This window comes from Myodes glareolus, chromosome 10 (assembly GCF_982192425.1).
Source record: "Myodes glareolus chromosome 10, mMyoGla1.1, whole genome shotgun sequence".
Classification (NCBI taxonomy): Eukaryota; Metazoa; Chordata; class Mammalia; order Rodentia; family Cricetidae; genus Myodes; species Myodes glareolus.
The window spans coordinates 34,563,010-34,576,790 of record NC_142035.1 but is presented as its reverse complement, the minus strand read 5'-3'; the positions used below and the strand labels follow the sequence as shown (position 1 = coordinate 34,576,790).

At 48.0% G+C, this 13,781-nt stretch overlaps 1 protein-coding gene across 2 annotated transcripts in view; it reads left to right on the top strand.

Annotated features, from left to right (window-relative positions):
* The window catches only part of Banf2 (BANF family member 2), a 40,592-nt gene extending 29,076 nt beyond the window's left edge, over nucleotides 1-11,516 (top strand). For both annotated transcript variants that reach the window (XM_048455483.3, XM_048455482.3), the window contains 2 exons: nucleotides 1,914-2,042; nucleotides 11,312-11,516. In XM_048455483.3, the coding sequence (XP_048311440.1) occupies nucleotides 1,917-2,042; nucleotides 11,312-11,458 (273 nt within the window). In that variant the 5' untranslated portion in view covers nucleotides 1,914-1,916 and the 3' untranslated portion in view covers nucleotides 11,459-11,516. The remainder of the gene's footprint in view (nucleotides 1-1,913; nucleotides 2,043-11,311) is intronic.
* Nucleotides 11,517-13,781: the final 2,265 nt, after the last annotated feature.

Genomic DNA, 13,781 nt, shown 5'->3' with positions numbered 1-13,781 from the left:
CCCTATGCTCATAGAGCTAAGGCTATGAGACAATGAATATTCCCCAAATTCTCCAGTTATGAGGATTTGACCCAGGGCCTTGGGAATACTAGGCAAGGTGCTGGACTGTTTGTGCTAATTTGAATTAAAAGGTTTCCAGAACTGGTGTCTGGGGGTGTTTCCAGAGAAGATTGGCATGTAAGACAACGACCTGAACACTGGTGACCCCATTTAGTTGGCTAGGGGCTTGGGTCGAATAGAGCTGGGTGAGAAGGAAGCCAGGGGAATATATCTTTTTTCCTTTGAACGAGCATGACAAAATCTCTGACAGACAGTTTCTGAAACTTTCCAGTCCACCGAGGCAGGAAAGGTACAATGGGAATAGCTCCTGCTGGGGGGAGCAGGTGGCCTGGATTCTTCACGCTGTAGCCAACTGGAAAGCAGAGAATACAGGCTAGAATCGTGGTGGGTAGGACCTGCAAAGGCCCCAACCTTTGAGACCTAGTTTCTGCAGCCAAAGCCCTTCCTCCTAAAGGCTCCACAGCCCTCAAAATAGTACCCCAAGTTGGGGACCAAGGATTCAAAATATGAGCTGGTGGGGGACATTTCGAAGTGTGACAGAGTTCGGAGCGTGAGGAGTTTTTTGTTTGTTTGTTTGTTTGCTGTTGGGCAGTTTCACTTGTTTGTTTTAGCTTCTGGAGATCTCTCCTAGGGCTTTATGACCATTAGACAAGTGTCTTCCTTCTGAGTACCACTCCCAGCCCCGGTATGAACACCTCACAGAAGAGGTTCAGGATATAGGCTGCTGCCAGCAGTCTTGATAAAGAAGTGGGGCATTGCCTCGGTTTACCACATTCAACCTCACCCTGGACTTATCTGCCAACCATCACAGAGTTGGATAAAAGCTAAAATATAAGTATGACCAAAAAATATCAGGTGGCTAAGAGAAAGGAGAGGTTAGTTAGGCAAAGCAAGCAGGTTTTTTTTGTTTTGTTTTGTTTTGTTTTGTTTTGTTTTTAAAAATGTGTTTCTGGATGGCATTTTCTTTGAAAACTTTCTGCTTATTATTCTGGTGGCGGTGGGTCCGTGCCATGGTTTGCAGTGGAGGTCGGAAGGCGGCGGCTTCATTTCTGTTGCTGTGACAGATACGAGGACAAGCAGGAGCACCAGGGGGAAGGGTTGATCCCAGCTCACAGCTCCAGCCTCCCCTCCTTGAGGGGCTGTCCAGGCAGGAGTCCAGCAGCGGGGCACACTTAGTCCACAGTCAAGAGCAGTGCAGAGAAAAAAAGAATGCACTCCGGCTACCTGCCCGCTCGGCTAGCTTTCTTCTGTTTTATATAGTCCAGCAACCGTTGCCTAGGAAACAGTGCTGCCCCCAGTGGGCCAGGTCCTCCTACATCGATCAGCAGTACAAACCCTTCAGACACACACGCCCATAGGCTAACCTGATCTAGCCAATGCCTCATTCAGGCTCTCTTCGCGGGTGACTCCAAATTGTGGCAAGTTGACACTTAAAACTGAACCACCACATCCGGGTTTCGAGGATTAAGCTCAGGTTGTAAGGCTGGTGGCCAGTGCCTTTACCCAGAGTCACCTGACCAGTGTGACAATCGTTTCTTTAAGTGTGTTGAGTGAAAAAGTTGGAATTCTTAGCACTTAGCTCATCTTCTGTTGCCATGGGGCTGGACCAGTCTAACTCATCCACAGCCATCAGCACACTTCTCCTGCATCCAGGTAGGAGTGGAAGCGTTAAGGCCTCCAGCACAGGACAGCACACCTGGCGTTTGAAAGTCCCCCAGTAGATGCCGAATGACAGACTTCAGTCTGCCATCTGTAGCTCTCCATCCCTTGGATGGAGAGACCGCCCCAGTGTCCACTGTAGTAGGAGCAATCGGACATCACCTAACACTTTCTCCTTCACCCATCTGTTGCAGGAGATGGAGCACATGTCTCCCAGGCTGAAAACCTTCCTCTCTGAACCCATTGGGGAGAAGGATGTGGCCTGGGTGGATGGAATCAGCTATGAACTGGCCATCAATTTGGTCACCAAAGGTTTCGACAAGGTGCGTTGTGTTCCCTTCTCGAACTCTTCTTAGACTTGCCTTTCTCTAGCCAGATGGTAGCCCCTGCCACATGTCCCAGCGAGTGGCCATCAGAGAAAAAAAGCTGACCCTTGGCAGGGTGTCAAGGACTTCACCGCCACTGACCTCCTGTGCTCAGGAGCCTCCCAGGCTTGTGGCTGATGGCAACTAGAATTGTCTCTGGTGGAGCATCAAAGGCTGATGGGATCAGCTCAGTATTCAAACACTCAGAACTTGATAGAGCGGGGGCGTTCTACTGAAGTCCGGGACAGAACTGTCAGGACCGATGGTTTGAGTGTGCTCTCCTCCTCCAGAAAAGGGCCCGTGGCTTTCTGCTTGCCTTTCTAAGGGCACCAGCATGCCGATGGTATGTTGAGAGCCAGTAGCGTGGGAGCTCCACCTGGAAAAGGAGATAAGAGTTATTCCAAGATTCATCCCGAGCCCAAGAATGGCCTCAGTGATGGACAATGGGATTAGGATGGATTACTTACTTTCCATTTCTGAAACCAAATACTTGACTCTGGGGACTTTATAAAGAAAGAATATCTGCTTAGCTAAAAGTTTTGTAGATTAAAAATCCACTATTGGGTGACATTATGTGTCTGGCCTCTAGTGAGGACCCTCCCAGCCACATTACAGCATGACAGGATGGTATCATAGGCAGAAGCTGGTGTGAGGAGATCGCAGGGTGAACTCGGAAGCCAGAGGGTGTAAAAGGACCCTTGAAGGACATTTGCTAAGAATGTCCTCTGCTGCAAGCTATATTCCCAAGGTCCTATTCATGCCCTTTTTATACAAATTGCTCTCTTAAGAACTAATCAGGGCCCCATGATGTTCCCTTCCAAGGACAAGGCCGTTAATGACCAAGTTACCTTGCACTAATATAACAAGAACATTTAGAGTCCAGGAACTGTTGTCTGTGTATATGTGACTTTATATTTGTTTTGTGCCCAAATCCTAGCACCTGGGCCCATGGCTTCTGACTAACATGCTACACTGTGTCTGTTATTACATGTTGTGAACTCATCCCCTTACTTAGCTAAGTGGAGATCCACTTTGTGGTACCTATCAGAGCGGAGCTGCATGGCTGAGGGGACTTGATGCTTTCTTCCCTGATAGACGGGGAGGACCATTCTCCAGCAGCTAAGTGAAGGAGGCAAGTCTGACTAGGGGAGAACTTTTTAATTAAGTCTCTTTTTTCTTTAAAGAAATGATCAGTCTTTTTTTTTTTTTTTTTTTTTTTTTTTTTTTTGCATTACTCATTTTTCTCCCGGTTGTGGCCAAATACCTAACACAAAGGAAAGTTTATTTGGGCTGAGTTCAAAGTCATGCAATCATTATAATGGGGAAGGCATGGTGCCTGACATCGCCAGGAAGCAGGGGAAGGAGAATGCCAAGGCTCATCTGCTTTCTCCTTTGCCCTCTTCTACTCTGCCTGGGCCTCCATCCATAGGATGCTGCAATTCACATTCAGGGTGGGTTGCCCTGCATTCAGTTAATTCTCTCTTCAAACAGCTTCGTAGACAAGCTTGGAGGAGTGTCTTATAGGGGATTTCTAAATCCAGACATGCTGACAGTGAAGCTTAAGCAGCACATTCCTCTACTGTGTATAGGACACACAGTAGGAAGTGTGCCCAGTACATTTGCACATAGACAGATATGCTCATGTGCCTACCACCTAGGTCCAGGGATTGGACACTTGCCAACTCCCAGGTGGCCTCCAAGACCTTCCAGCCAGAGTGAACCCCATCCCCAAAGATGCCCATTGTACTGTTATCTACGTATCTATAATTGTGAATTTTTCTTTGTTGTTCCTTTATGCTCACTGTTTTTTGGGGTTTTTTTGTTTTCTTTTCTTTTCTTTTTTTTTTTTTTTTTTTGAGACAGGGATTCTCTGTAGCTTTGGAGCCTGTCCTGGAACTAACTCTTGTAGACCAGGCTGGCCTCAGACTCACAGAGATCCACCTGCCTCTGCCTCCTGAGTGCTGGGGTTAAAGGTATGCGCCGCCGCCACCCAGCTATGCTCACTATTTTAAAAATACTCTATTGAGGTATGGTTGTGTACAGTGATCTTATCTTTTTGTCACACAGTTCTATGACTTTGGTTTGTTTCATTCTTTTGAGATAGGGTCTTGCTGTGGGATTCAGGCTGGCCTAAAAGTCCTTGTGTAGCCTAGGCTAGCTTCAGACTTGCGGCTCTTCTATCTCATTCTCCTGGACATTACAGACATGCGCCTCTCCACACAGCAGGTCTGCGCGCTTCTACAAAGGCGTGGCCAGGTAGCCTCGACAAAGCGTGGCCTCAACTCCCCAGCCATTTCCTGTGCCTTGAAACTCAACATCCTCTTCCCTGCCAACTTCTGCTTTGTTTTGTGGCCCTGTAGTTTTGCCCTCTCCGGCTCACCTCTGTTTGAAGTAAGGATTAGAAGTACAGAGACGGATGTGGAATGGTGGAATGAGGGAGCGAGGGAATAAATCGACGTTTTTCAGTTTGACTCTGGTCCGCGCACACAGGACTACAGGGAGGACTTATGGACATCTTGGTCCACAGACAAGCGCACGCTCAGTGCTCACGGCCGGCTGACCAGCACAGTGTCCAGCGTTCCGGTCAGGGCCCTGAGCATTCCCAGAGCTACTGACTCCTGACACTGAGAGGTGCTGGTTTTGAGTTTCTTTACCTTGGAAGGTCAGTGCAAACGGAGGCCTGACAGATGTGGCCTGGCGGCAGTGCTTGCCCAGCACCTGAGAGGACCTGGGTTTCTTATCTGACACCACATTAAGATATAACACACCACAAATAAAGTGATAAAATCAGGCCAAATAAAATGCAGAGCAGAGGCGTTGGCAGTTGGCTCTCTGAGGTCCCCAGTGGGAAGGAGAATGGCCCTACTCATTGTACCATCGAAAACAATACAAGAAGATTCATGCACTTATACCCAGCAGGAAGGGCTTAGACTAAGATTTGGCAGTTATGGAAAAAAAAAAAGAAGATTTGGTAGTTCTATTTCACATCAGCTCCTGAGACCCATCAAACCCTGACTGGGCCCATAAGAGTACCCAGGAGGATGCACAGGTGTGTCACCTACAAGACGAACAAATGCATCATGATACCAATGGGGCTGTGGGCAGAATGCCCACATCTGCAGAATGCCAGCATCCAGGATAAGCAGATTCTATAAGGCAGGGATCTCAGGGCTAGTGAATGAAGATGCAGCCTGTGGGGGTATTCATTTTCTGCCCACAGGGGACCTGTGTACAGGGAGGTCTTTCAGGGCCTCCTCCCATCCTCTGTCTTTACCAGCCTCTGTTGTTGTAAGGCCATCATTTTCCTCCCCTGCTCTCCCCAGGCTGAGTTCTCATCTTTGCCCTAAACAAACGTTGCCTCAGGGGCCCCACTTGTTCGCAAAACATTCTCGGCATTTTCCCAGAGGACTCTCTCAGCTCATACCTGCTTGCCTGGGCTCTTTGCTTGGCCACCAGCTCTTTCCAAAGCTACCAGGCTGCTGGATGCAGAGAGCGAGAAGTCATTAATAAGACAGCAAGGATGTCCTCACACACCTACCATCTCTCTAGGGGTGTGGCCTGAATTGAGCAGATACCTTCCCTCACTCTCACCAGTCCTAGTGCCTTCTCCCCTGCCCCTGTGCTGAGCTTCCATCTCTTTAGCAGACGGCTAGCATGAAGAAGGGGGATGTGTGTCTCTATCTCTCAGAGCCTTGACTACAGGAGACAGACTACTGGTCTACCCCTCATGGTTAAACCATGATTTTTAAAACTATTGATTCATAGGGTGCAGGACTGTGTGCTTGTAGTCTCAGTAAGCCGGGAGATTGAGACAAGAGAGTTATTTCAGCCTATAAATTCAAGACCAGCCTGTGCAACACAGTGAAGCCTGACTTCAAAAAGAAAACACGGGCTGGGGAAATGGCTGAAGAGGTAAAATTATTTGCCATGCCTGTGTATGATCCCCTGGACTCAAGCAAAGCCTAGTATGCTGGCATTTGTCTATAATACATACAGACAGCAAGTTGGGAAGCAGAAACAGGAGTCTCCTGTCTTACACAGTGGCAAACAAGACTCTCTCTCGAACTGGAGGGCAATGATTGACACCTGAGGTTGTCCTTTGACCTCTACACATGTGTGCTATAGCACATAGGTGCCCACGCATACGCCCTCCACACTTGCTTGCTCTTTCTTGCTCTGTCTCTCCCCCCTTCTTCCTCCTTTCTTTCTCACACAAGTTTTTTTTCCTTTTTAAAGAAAGTATTAACTATTGACTCACCTGAACCTCTTCAGGGGGCTTAGAGCCCCAAAAATGTGGCAGGTCTTTCTGGTTACTCAGCACCTGCTATTCACTGGGGCCTGAGGACCTAAATGCAATGGTAGCTACTGGTCCTATGTCTGCTAAGACCTTGTCTGCATGGAGATGAGTTAAAAACATCAAACATGCTCTTTGATGCTAAGGTCTTCTCCCAAGAAGGAATGTGAAACATCTCATAACATTTTTATTGATTACATACTGAAATAATATTTTTGAAAATATGGAAGAAACAAAGTATATTATCAGAATGCATTTCATCTATTTTTTTCTCTCTCAGTCCTTCTGTGGCCTCTAGAAGATTAAAATTACTTATGTGGCTGGCTCATTTACTATTTCTCCTAAACAATACTGATCGAGATTTAAAAGTGGCAAGAGAGCTGCTAGGTAGAAAGGGACACTGTGAGTGGAAAATCCATCACACACATGGTGTCAGACCTGTCACAGCCAGGCTGGAGCTATGTCTCCTTACCCACTGTCCCCCACACATAGACTGTGAGCATGAGCATCTGTGAACCCACCCGCTTCCAACCTGGGCTCCTTCAAATGGCCAATCTCATCCCAAAGTCACTTTGTTGAAGAGAGGCCAGAAGGCTGAACTCAGCACCAGGATGCCCAGGACTGCCAGTTGCTGCCTTCTTCATGTCTCCAGGTTTTAATGCTAAACTGCTGAGAAACCCAATTTCTCCTGTCCTCTGCTGACACTGGGCCCTACTATCTGACATATGAACCTTGCAAGGGACCAGGCATTTAACTTTGGACGTTACTCTGTATAGCGTGGTGAAATAAAATACAGGGGAGCCAGTGAAAGTTGAATTTTTAAAATAAATAATGTAACAATATGAGCATGTCTTGGGAGCATAGAGAAGAGGTAGAAGGGCCGAACCTGCTATGGATTGAGCACTCACACCAAAGGCTCAGTACTTTAAGCCTGGAGTGACTGAGAAACAGCGGGTTTGCAAAGTCGCTCCTGGACTTGTCGACTGAAGACCAAAGCGTGCATGCTTGTTGAAAGGAAACCAGAAAGGTCATACAGTCACAACAGTGTCTTGCAACAATGGGAGGCACACTGTTTACTGGGGCTTGGGAACTGTTGATCGAGGGCAAGAGAATGTGCTAGGAGCCCGATCATAAGAGAATTCACAACAGTTCATCTCAGTCTGACAAGGCCAGGTACCATGATGAAGGTTCAACATTTCAATGAGTGCTGATCAGGGCCAGCTACCTAGTGTGCAGGGCCCAGGGCAGAGCGACAAGCTGAGACCTTTTGTTTAAATGTATTAAGACTTAGCCCTTCCCAGTCTGGGCTAAGATCAAGTATAAATGTATTAAGATAGCATAGCATTAAAAGGGGTCTATGGATGTTCTTTGGGCAGGATCTCAGGCAACTCCACGGATTAGCCTCTGTGCAGATCCAAATAGCTGCAGTTTAACAAGGATACCAGTCATAAGAGACCAGGTCACGCGGCTTGGGGGAAGACCCTGGCAGAGCTTCCCTGTGTGAACTTGGAGTGGAGAGCAAGTCTGCCCTTGAGTTACCATCTGCTACCCCCAGGCTGTGGCATGGCCCCTGGCCAGGGTGATAGAGGTAGAAAGTCCTGCCTGGGGTGTCTGTGTTTCTGTACCACTGTCCTTACCTCGGGGCTTCTGGTTAGGGGTTCATTTTCTGGAGGTAGTGGGAAAACCAGGAAGGCATTGAACAGGGGCCACAACAAGAGCCATGGGCTCCCCTTTCACCCAGGAGCAATATTAAGTTCTCAAGGATAAAGCAAGGCAGTCCATCTCTGTGCTCTCTGGAAGATGCCAGCGTGGAACTCCAGGGAAAGCCCACAAGGAGGGAGGCTCAGATTGCAACTTGGCTCAGAGACCCTTCTGCCTGCCCCGTTCCTGGAAAGCTTGCCTGGGCCCTGCCTGCCACGCATTCCTGAGCTTCCTGGCTGCTGAGCCCTGCACGCTGCAAAGGCTCTGATTACCACACCAGCTGAGGCCAGGCCAGCCTCAGAAACAGGCAGAGGATGTCTTTGCCTCCAGACTAGACTACAGATGGCTGGGATTTGGAAGAGCAGGGTGGGCAAAGGAGGGAGTCTCAGCCTCTCAGGAGTTCCTTATTTGGGACACCATCTCAAGAATGGGTGGGCAGGGCACCCATGAGGATCAAACGGATTGGTTTAAGAGGGTGGCTTGCCAAAGAGCTCGGAAGTATCTCTAGCTATTTGTCATTCTTCCTCCCGGCGCTGAGGACCAAATCAAGGGCCTTGTGCTTTCTAGGGAAGAACTCTGCTACTGAGCTGAGCTCCTGAGCCCTACAGCATGTCATGACAAATCTCACGGATGTTTCTCCCCGTGTGAGCTCTAAGTGCACCCTGTAGTACTCACCTAGGCACGCCAACAACAACTGCAGCACGGGCCTCAGTGAACGCTTAGTGAACGCCAATGCTTCAAAATACTGGCTTAAACCCACCTCAGCAAAATCCACCAGTGAAAACTGGAGGATACCACTAAAAAAAAAAAAGGAGATCATGCTAAGACGCTGGGTTTTGGTTTTCTATTTTTAAAATAAAGCTGTGCCTTAAAAATCACTGCAAGTCCAGAGCTCCTTTCTCTTTTCAACAACTGGCCAGTATCTAAAATTAAACCCTGGGCGGGGGAGCTCAGTGGTAGATTGTTCATCTAGTGTGTGCAAAGCCCTGGGTTTAATCCAGCTCACTACAAATAATAAAGTAAAGCCGACGAACTACAATGCTCAAGCACCTTTTGTGACTAGGCTTCAGCTTTTCTTTGATTTCATACACACACAGCACACATACACAGCACACACACACACAGCACACACACACAGCACACACACGTCCCCTTTGATTATTATGAAATATGCTTTGTTTTATGTAATGAAAAGTCAACACACAGCCAACAGTAGGTTTTCCTGGGAAGGGCCCAGAACTTGGAGGTGTGGATGGAAGCTGACTCTTCTTCATTCTAGGCTAGAGAGCCCTCGAGCCAGGCCCCAGTGATGGAGACATACTGTGACCTGAAATCTAGTCTCCACCGTATAGTGATTATCTCCATCTGTGGCTCTACTCCCCTGTTCCTTGCTAATAACAGCCTGGCGGAGATGTGAAGATGTGGGGGGAAAGTAGGCAGAAAATTCCTGATGGTGAAATTGCTATAGAACCAGGAAGCAGGGTGGACTTAATGTATAAGCCTTACATGTGTATGACATTTTTCCTTTTGGTTCTGGTGTGTGTGTGTGTGTGTGTGTGTGTGTGTGTGTGTTACATACACATGGGTGTGCATGCAGGCTGGAGTAGGATGTCAGCTGCTCTGTTCCACCATTCTCTAACTTTCCTAAGACAGGGTTTTCACTGAGTCTGTAGCTAGGCAGTTGGCCAGCAAGCCCCAGCAATCTCTGACCTCACAATGCTAGGGTTAGGGGTACATGCATGACCTTAGCCTGCTTTTTATGGGGGTACTCAGGACTTGAACTCAGGTCCTCGTGCTTGCAGAGAAAATGTTCTTACCCACTGAGCCATTTCCCCTTTAATTTTTTCTAAATTAAGTTTTCGAGTTAGCATAGAAAGTAACGGCTTCTGCGGTGACATTTTTGTACATCTGTGCCATTATACTTTGCTCATGTGGCTTTTTTCATCCACAGACATTCTCGGGAATTATATTATCGGGAGTTTCCAGAGAAACAGGGCCAGGAGACTATATATAATTATTAGAGGAGATTTGTTTATTATTTATTTTCACACAATTAGAGCCTCTACCTTGGTTGTCCACAGGCTGGAAAGACAGGGAAATTGGGAGCTTGTTGCTCAGTCTGCGAGGCGGAAAAGCTCATTCAAAGAGAGAAAGAGGCCAGTGATACATCTCCAGTTTGAGGCTTGAGAAAGTGGTTCAAGGTTAAGCATGATTTATGCCGTAGGTGCTGTTCCTATGGGGATGGCTCTCCCCGGCATTTGTGTCTTCCCATTTGACTACCTCGTGGGCAGGGCAGCCCTGCGCCTCCAGCCCTGGGAATCTTTCCACCGAGTTACTAAGATCACACAGGTAGTTTGCAAAGTCAACTGGATGCTACCTGGTCTTTCACCTGCCAGCCACATCTGCAGTTCTCAAGTGAGGAAGATTTCTCAGCAATATCCGGAAATCCTTATGATTGCTCTCTCTTGGAAACTGGGGAGGGGCTACTGGCACCCAGGGGATAGTATAGAGGCTGTTAAATGTCCTGCCGTGCACAGGACAGTCCCCGTGACGCAGAATCATCCAGCATACCAGTAGTGTTGAGGTTGAGGTACCCTATAGTCCAGCTGTTGAGAAAGCAGCGGGCTAGGGAGTCACACACTCTAGCTTGGCTTTTTATGTGTTTTGAAGAAGGAACCTACTTGAACAGATGTAGCTCATTGGTAGAGTACTTGCCTAGCACACACAAGACACTGGATTTAGTCCCCAGTGCACACATACACACACCACCACCACCACTGAAGAAAAGATTAAATGACAGGCCTAAAAGTAGCTCAGAAGCATGTTTGTCACCTACCCATTATCCCCCCCCCCCCCCGAAACAGTCTTTGACCCAACTCATCTGGGAGAGCCTATTAGAAGTTGGGAGTCTCGAACCCCGCCCTAGTTTTAGATACTGAGTTAGAAACTTCTCTTTTACAAAATCCTAGAGGATTTTTTCAAGTTTGAGGACAAGGCCTAGTGGTCACTGCAGGACGGCAGCCCCTAGACCAGGTCTAAGAGACACATGTAATTAACTTGACCTCACCTTTCCCCAGGGTTTGTCAGGAGTTGACCCGACGACCAACCCCTCTCGTCTGACCCACATCCCAACCTTTGATTGTCAACCGAGTACCGATGGTGGCGGGAGGGCAGGCACTTCTGAGTGGGATTCTGATAACCTCATCTTTCTCCCACACGTTCTTCTTCCCAGGCCTATATCCTGCTGGGACAGTTCCTTCTCATGCACAAGAACGAGGCAGAGTTCCAGAGGTGGCTCATTTGTTGCTGTGGGGCCACGGAGCATGAAGCCCGCGAGAGCTCCACCTGCCTGAAGAAGTGGTGTTCCTACTTCCTGTAAACACCCGGGCCTGGCCGCTCTACCCCAGATAAACGACACAGTCACCACCTACACCCAGGATCCAAGTTGTCTCTCGTGTTTCTACTTTTCTTATCATTTGTGTATGAGTATGTGTGTGATGGATACCTGTTGGGAGAAGTGCTGACTGACACCAGATGTTGACACAGCTGTCTCCTTCTAATGCTTTCCACCCTTAGACTTTTAGACAAGGTCTCTCACTGAACTTGGAGCTCACTAATTTAGCAAGCACTAGCTGGCCATCAAGAATGAGGAATCCTCTTGTCTCTGGACATGTGCCACCATACCAGATTTCATTGGATGTGGGTGCCAGGGATCCAAACCCAGGGCCGCTCTCATGCTTGCGTGGTGTCATAGTTAGAGTTTCTATTGCGGTGAAGGGACACCATGACTACAGCAACTTTTATAATGGAAACCATTTTAATTGGGACTGGCTTACAGTTTCAGAGGTTTAGTCCATTGTCATCATGGTTCCCATGGTCACTGTGTACATAACACACAGGCAGACGTGGTGCCGGAGAGGTAGCGGAGAGTTCTACATCGGGATCAGCAGACAGCAGGAAGAGAATGTCATGCTGGGCACGGCTTGAGCATGAGAGACCTCAAAGCCAGCCTTCATTGACCCCCTTCTTCCAACACAGCCACACCTCCTAACAGTGCTACCCCCTATGGGACTATGGGGCCATTTTTATTCAAACTACCCCATGCGACACTTCCTGATTGAATCATCTCCCCAACTTTTACATGCTTACACACACAGACACACAGGCTTTAATTTTTTAAATATTTACTTTTTTAATTTTTTTTTTTTTTTAGTAAATTTTATTAAATTATAAAAGTTTCCATTTCCACCCACCCTCCCAACACCCTCCCACTCCCCCTACTCCCCCTCCTCCTCCCTCTTCGTCCCCCAGGGCAGTCAGGGTTTCCTGCCCTGTGGGAAGTTCCAGTTCCTTCCCCCTCCCTCCAGGTCCAGGAAGATGAGTGTCCAAACAGACTGGATCCCCAAAATCCATTATATGTAGAGGAAACAGGTCCCAGTGTCATAGTCAATGGCTTTTCAGAAAGACTTCGGGTCAGCCACAGTCAGAGAATCCGGCCAAATTCGGAGAGTCTGGTTAGATCACGTCCTCTTTCAGTCCCAGTCCAACTGGCCTTGGTAAACTCTCATCAGATCCGTTCCCTTGTATCAGTGGGTGATAGCATCCCTCGCAGTACTGATTTCGTTTTTCATGTTCTTCCTCCTTCTGCTCCTCATTTGGACCTCGGGGGGCTCAGTCCCGTGCTGCAATGTGGGTCTCCGACTGTATCGCCGTCCTTCGTCAGATGCAGGATCACTCGGGAAGGCCCTCTGGATGCTACTTTTTTAATTTTTGAGACAAGAGTCGCCCTCGATAACTCAGGCTGACTTAGAACTCATTGTGTAGCCTCAGCTGGCCTCCAGCTGCTAAGCTGTGATTGCAGGCATGAGCCACGATATGTATTCTCCTTAAAGATGCATGAGCATCATAAGGGTTTATGAATGTAATAAAACAAGAACCCAAATTCACCTTGAAACACACCCAGAAACCCCCATCACTCACTTCAGGTGACATAAAGCCAAATCGAACTCTCCAAAACTTATGTGACACCATGCATAGTTATAAAAAATGAACATTAAAGTTTCAGTCGGTGTCTTAGCCACCTATTGCTATATAGCAAATTACCCCAGTACACAGCAGCTTAAAACAAACAATAATTCTGCCACAGGCGGAGTAAGCTGGCAACCAGAATCTTGAATGGGGCCGGAGAGTGGCAACTGTGTGGTGCAGATCTAGAGACATCTTTGCCCCCAGAGCCCCCATAAAGGTGAAAGGAGGCCCCTAAGTCCCAAAAGCTGACCTGACACGCTTGGGGTGGCACACCTGCACGGCACACCGTAATATAACAATACCAATTTTAATACTCTGAAATACTTTCAACTTGGATTTCCCATTCTGGAAGGTTCCAGATTTAGGGACTTTGAATGAGCAATCGGCAAATAGTCTTAAATCTGAACGCTAAAATTGGAAGCACCATTTCGGACTTCTCAGCCTATGAACAAGGTCCTAAGGGATAGGACCCTGAAGGTGACTCAGCTGGTTTGGTCACATGAGGTCATAGACTGTTTGCTGGGTAGTAGCTTCCTCTAGGATGAGGGTGGAGGAGCCATCTCTAAGGAGGCTCCTTCTCATGGCTGTAGGCTGGAGGCCTCCGTTCCTCATCACTGGGCCTTCCACAAGGCTGCTCATGGTACAGCCTGTGAAGACAGGAGAGAGGGAACACA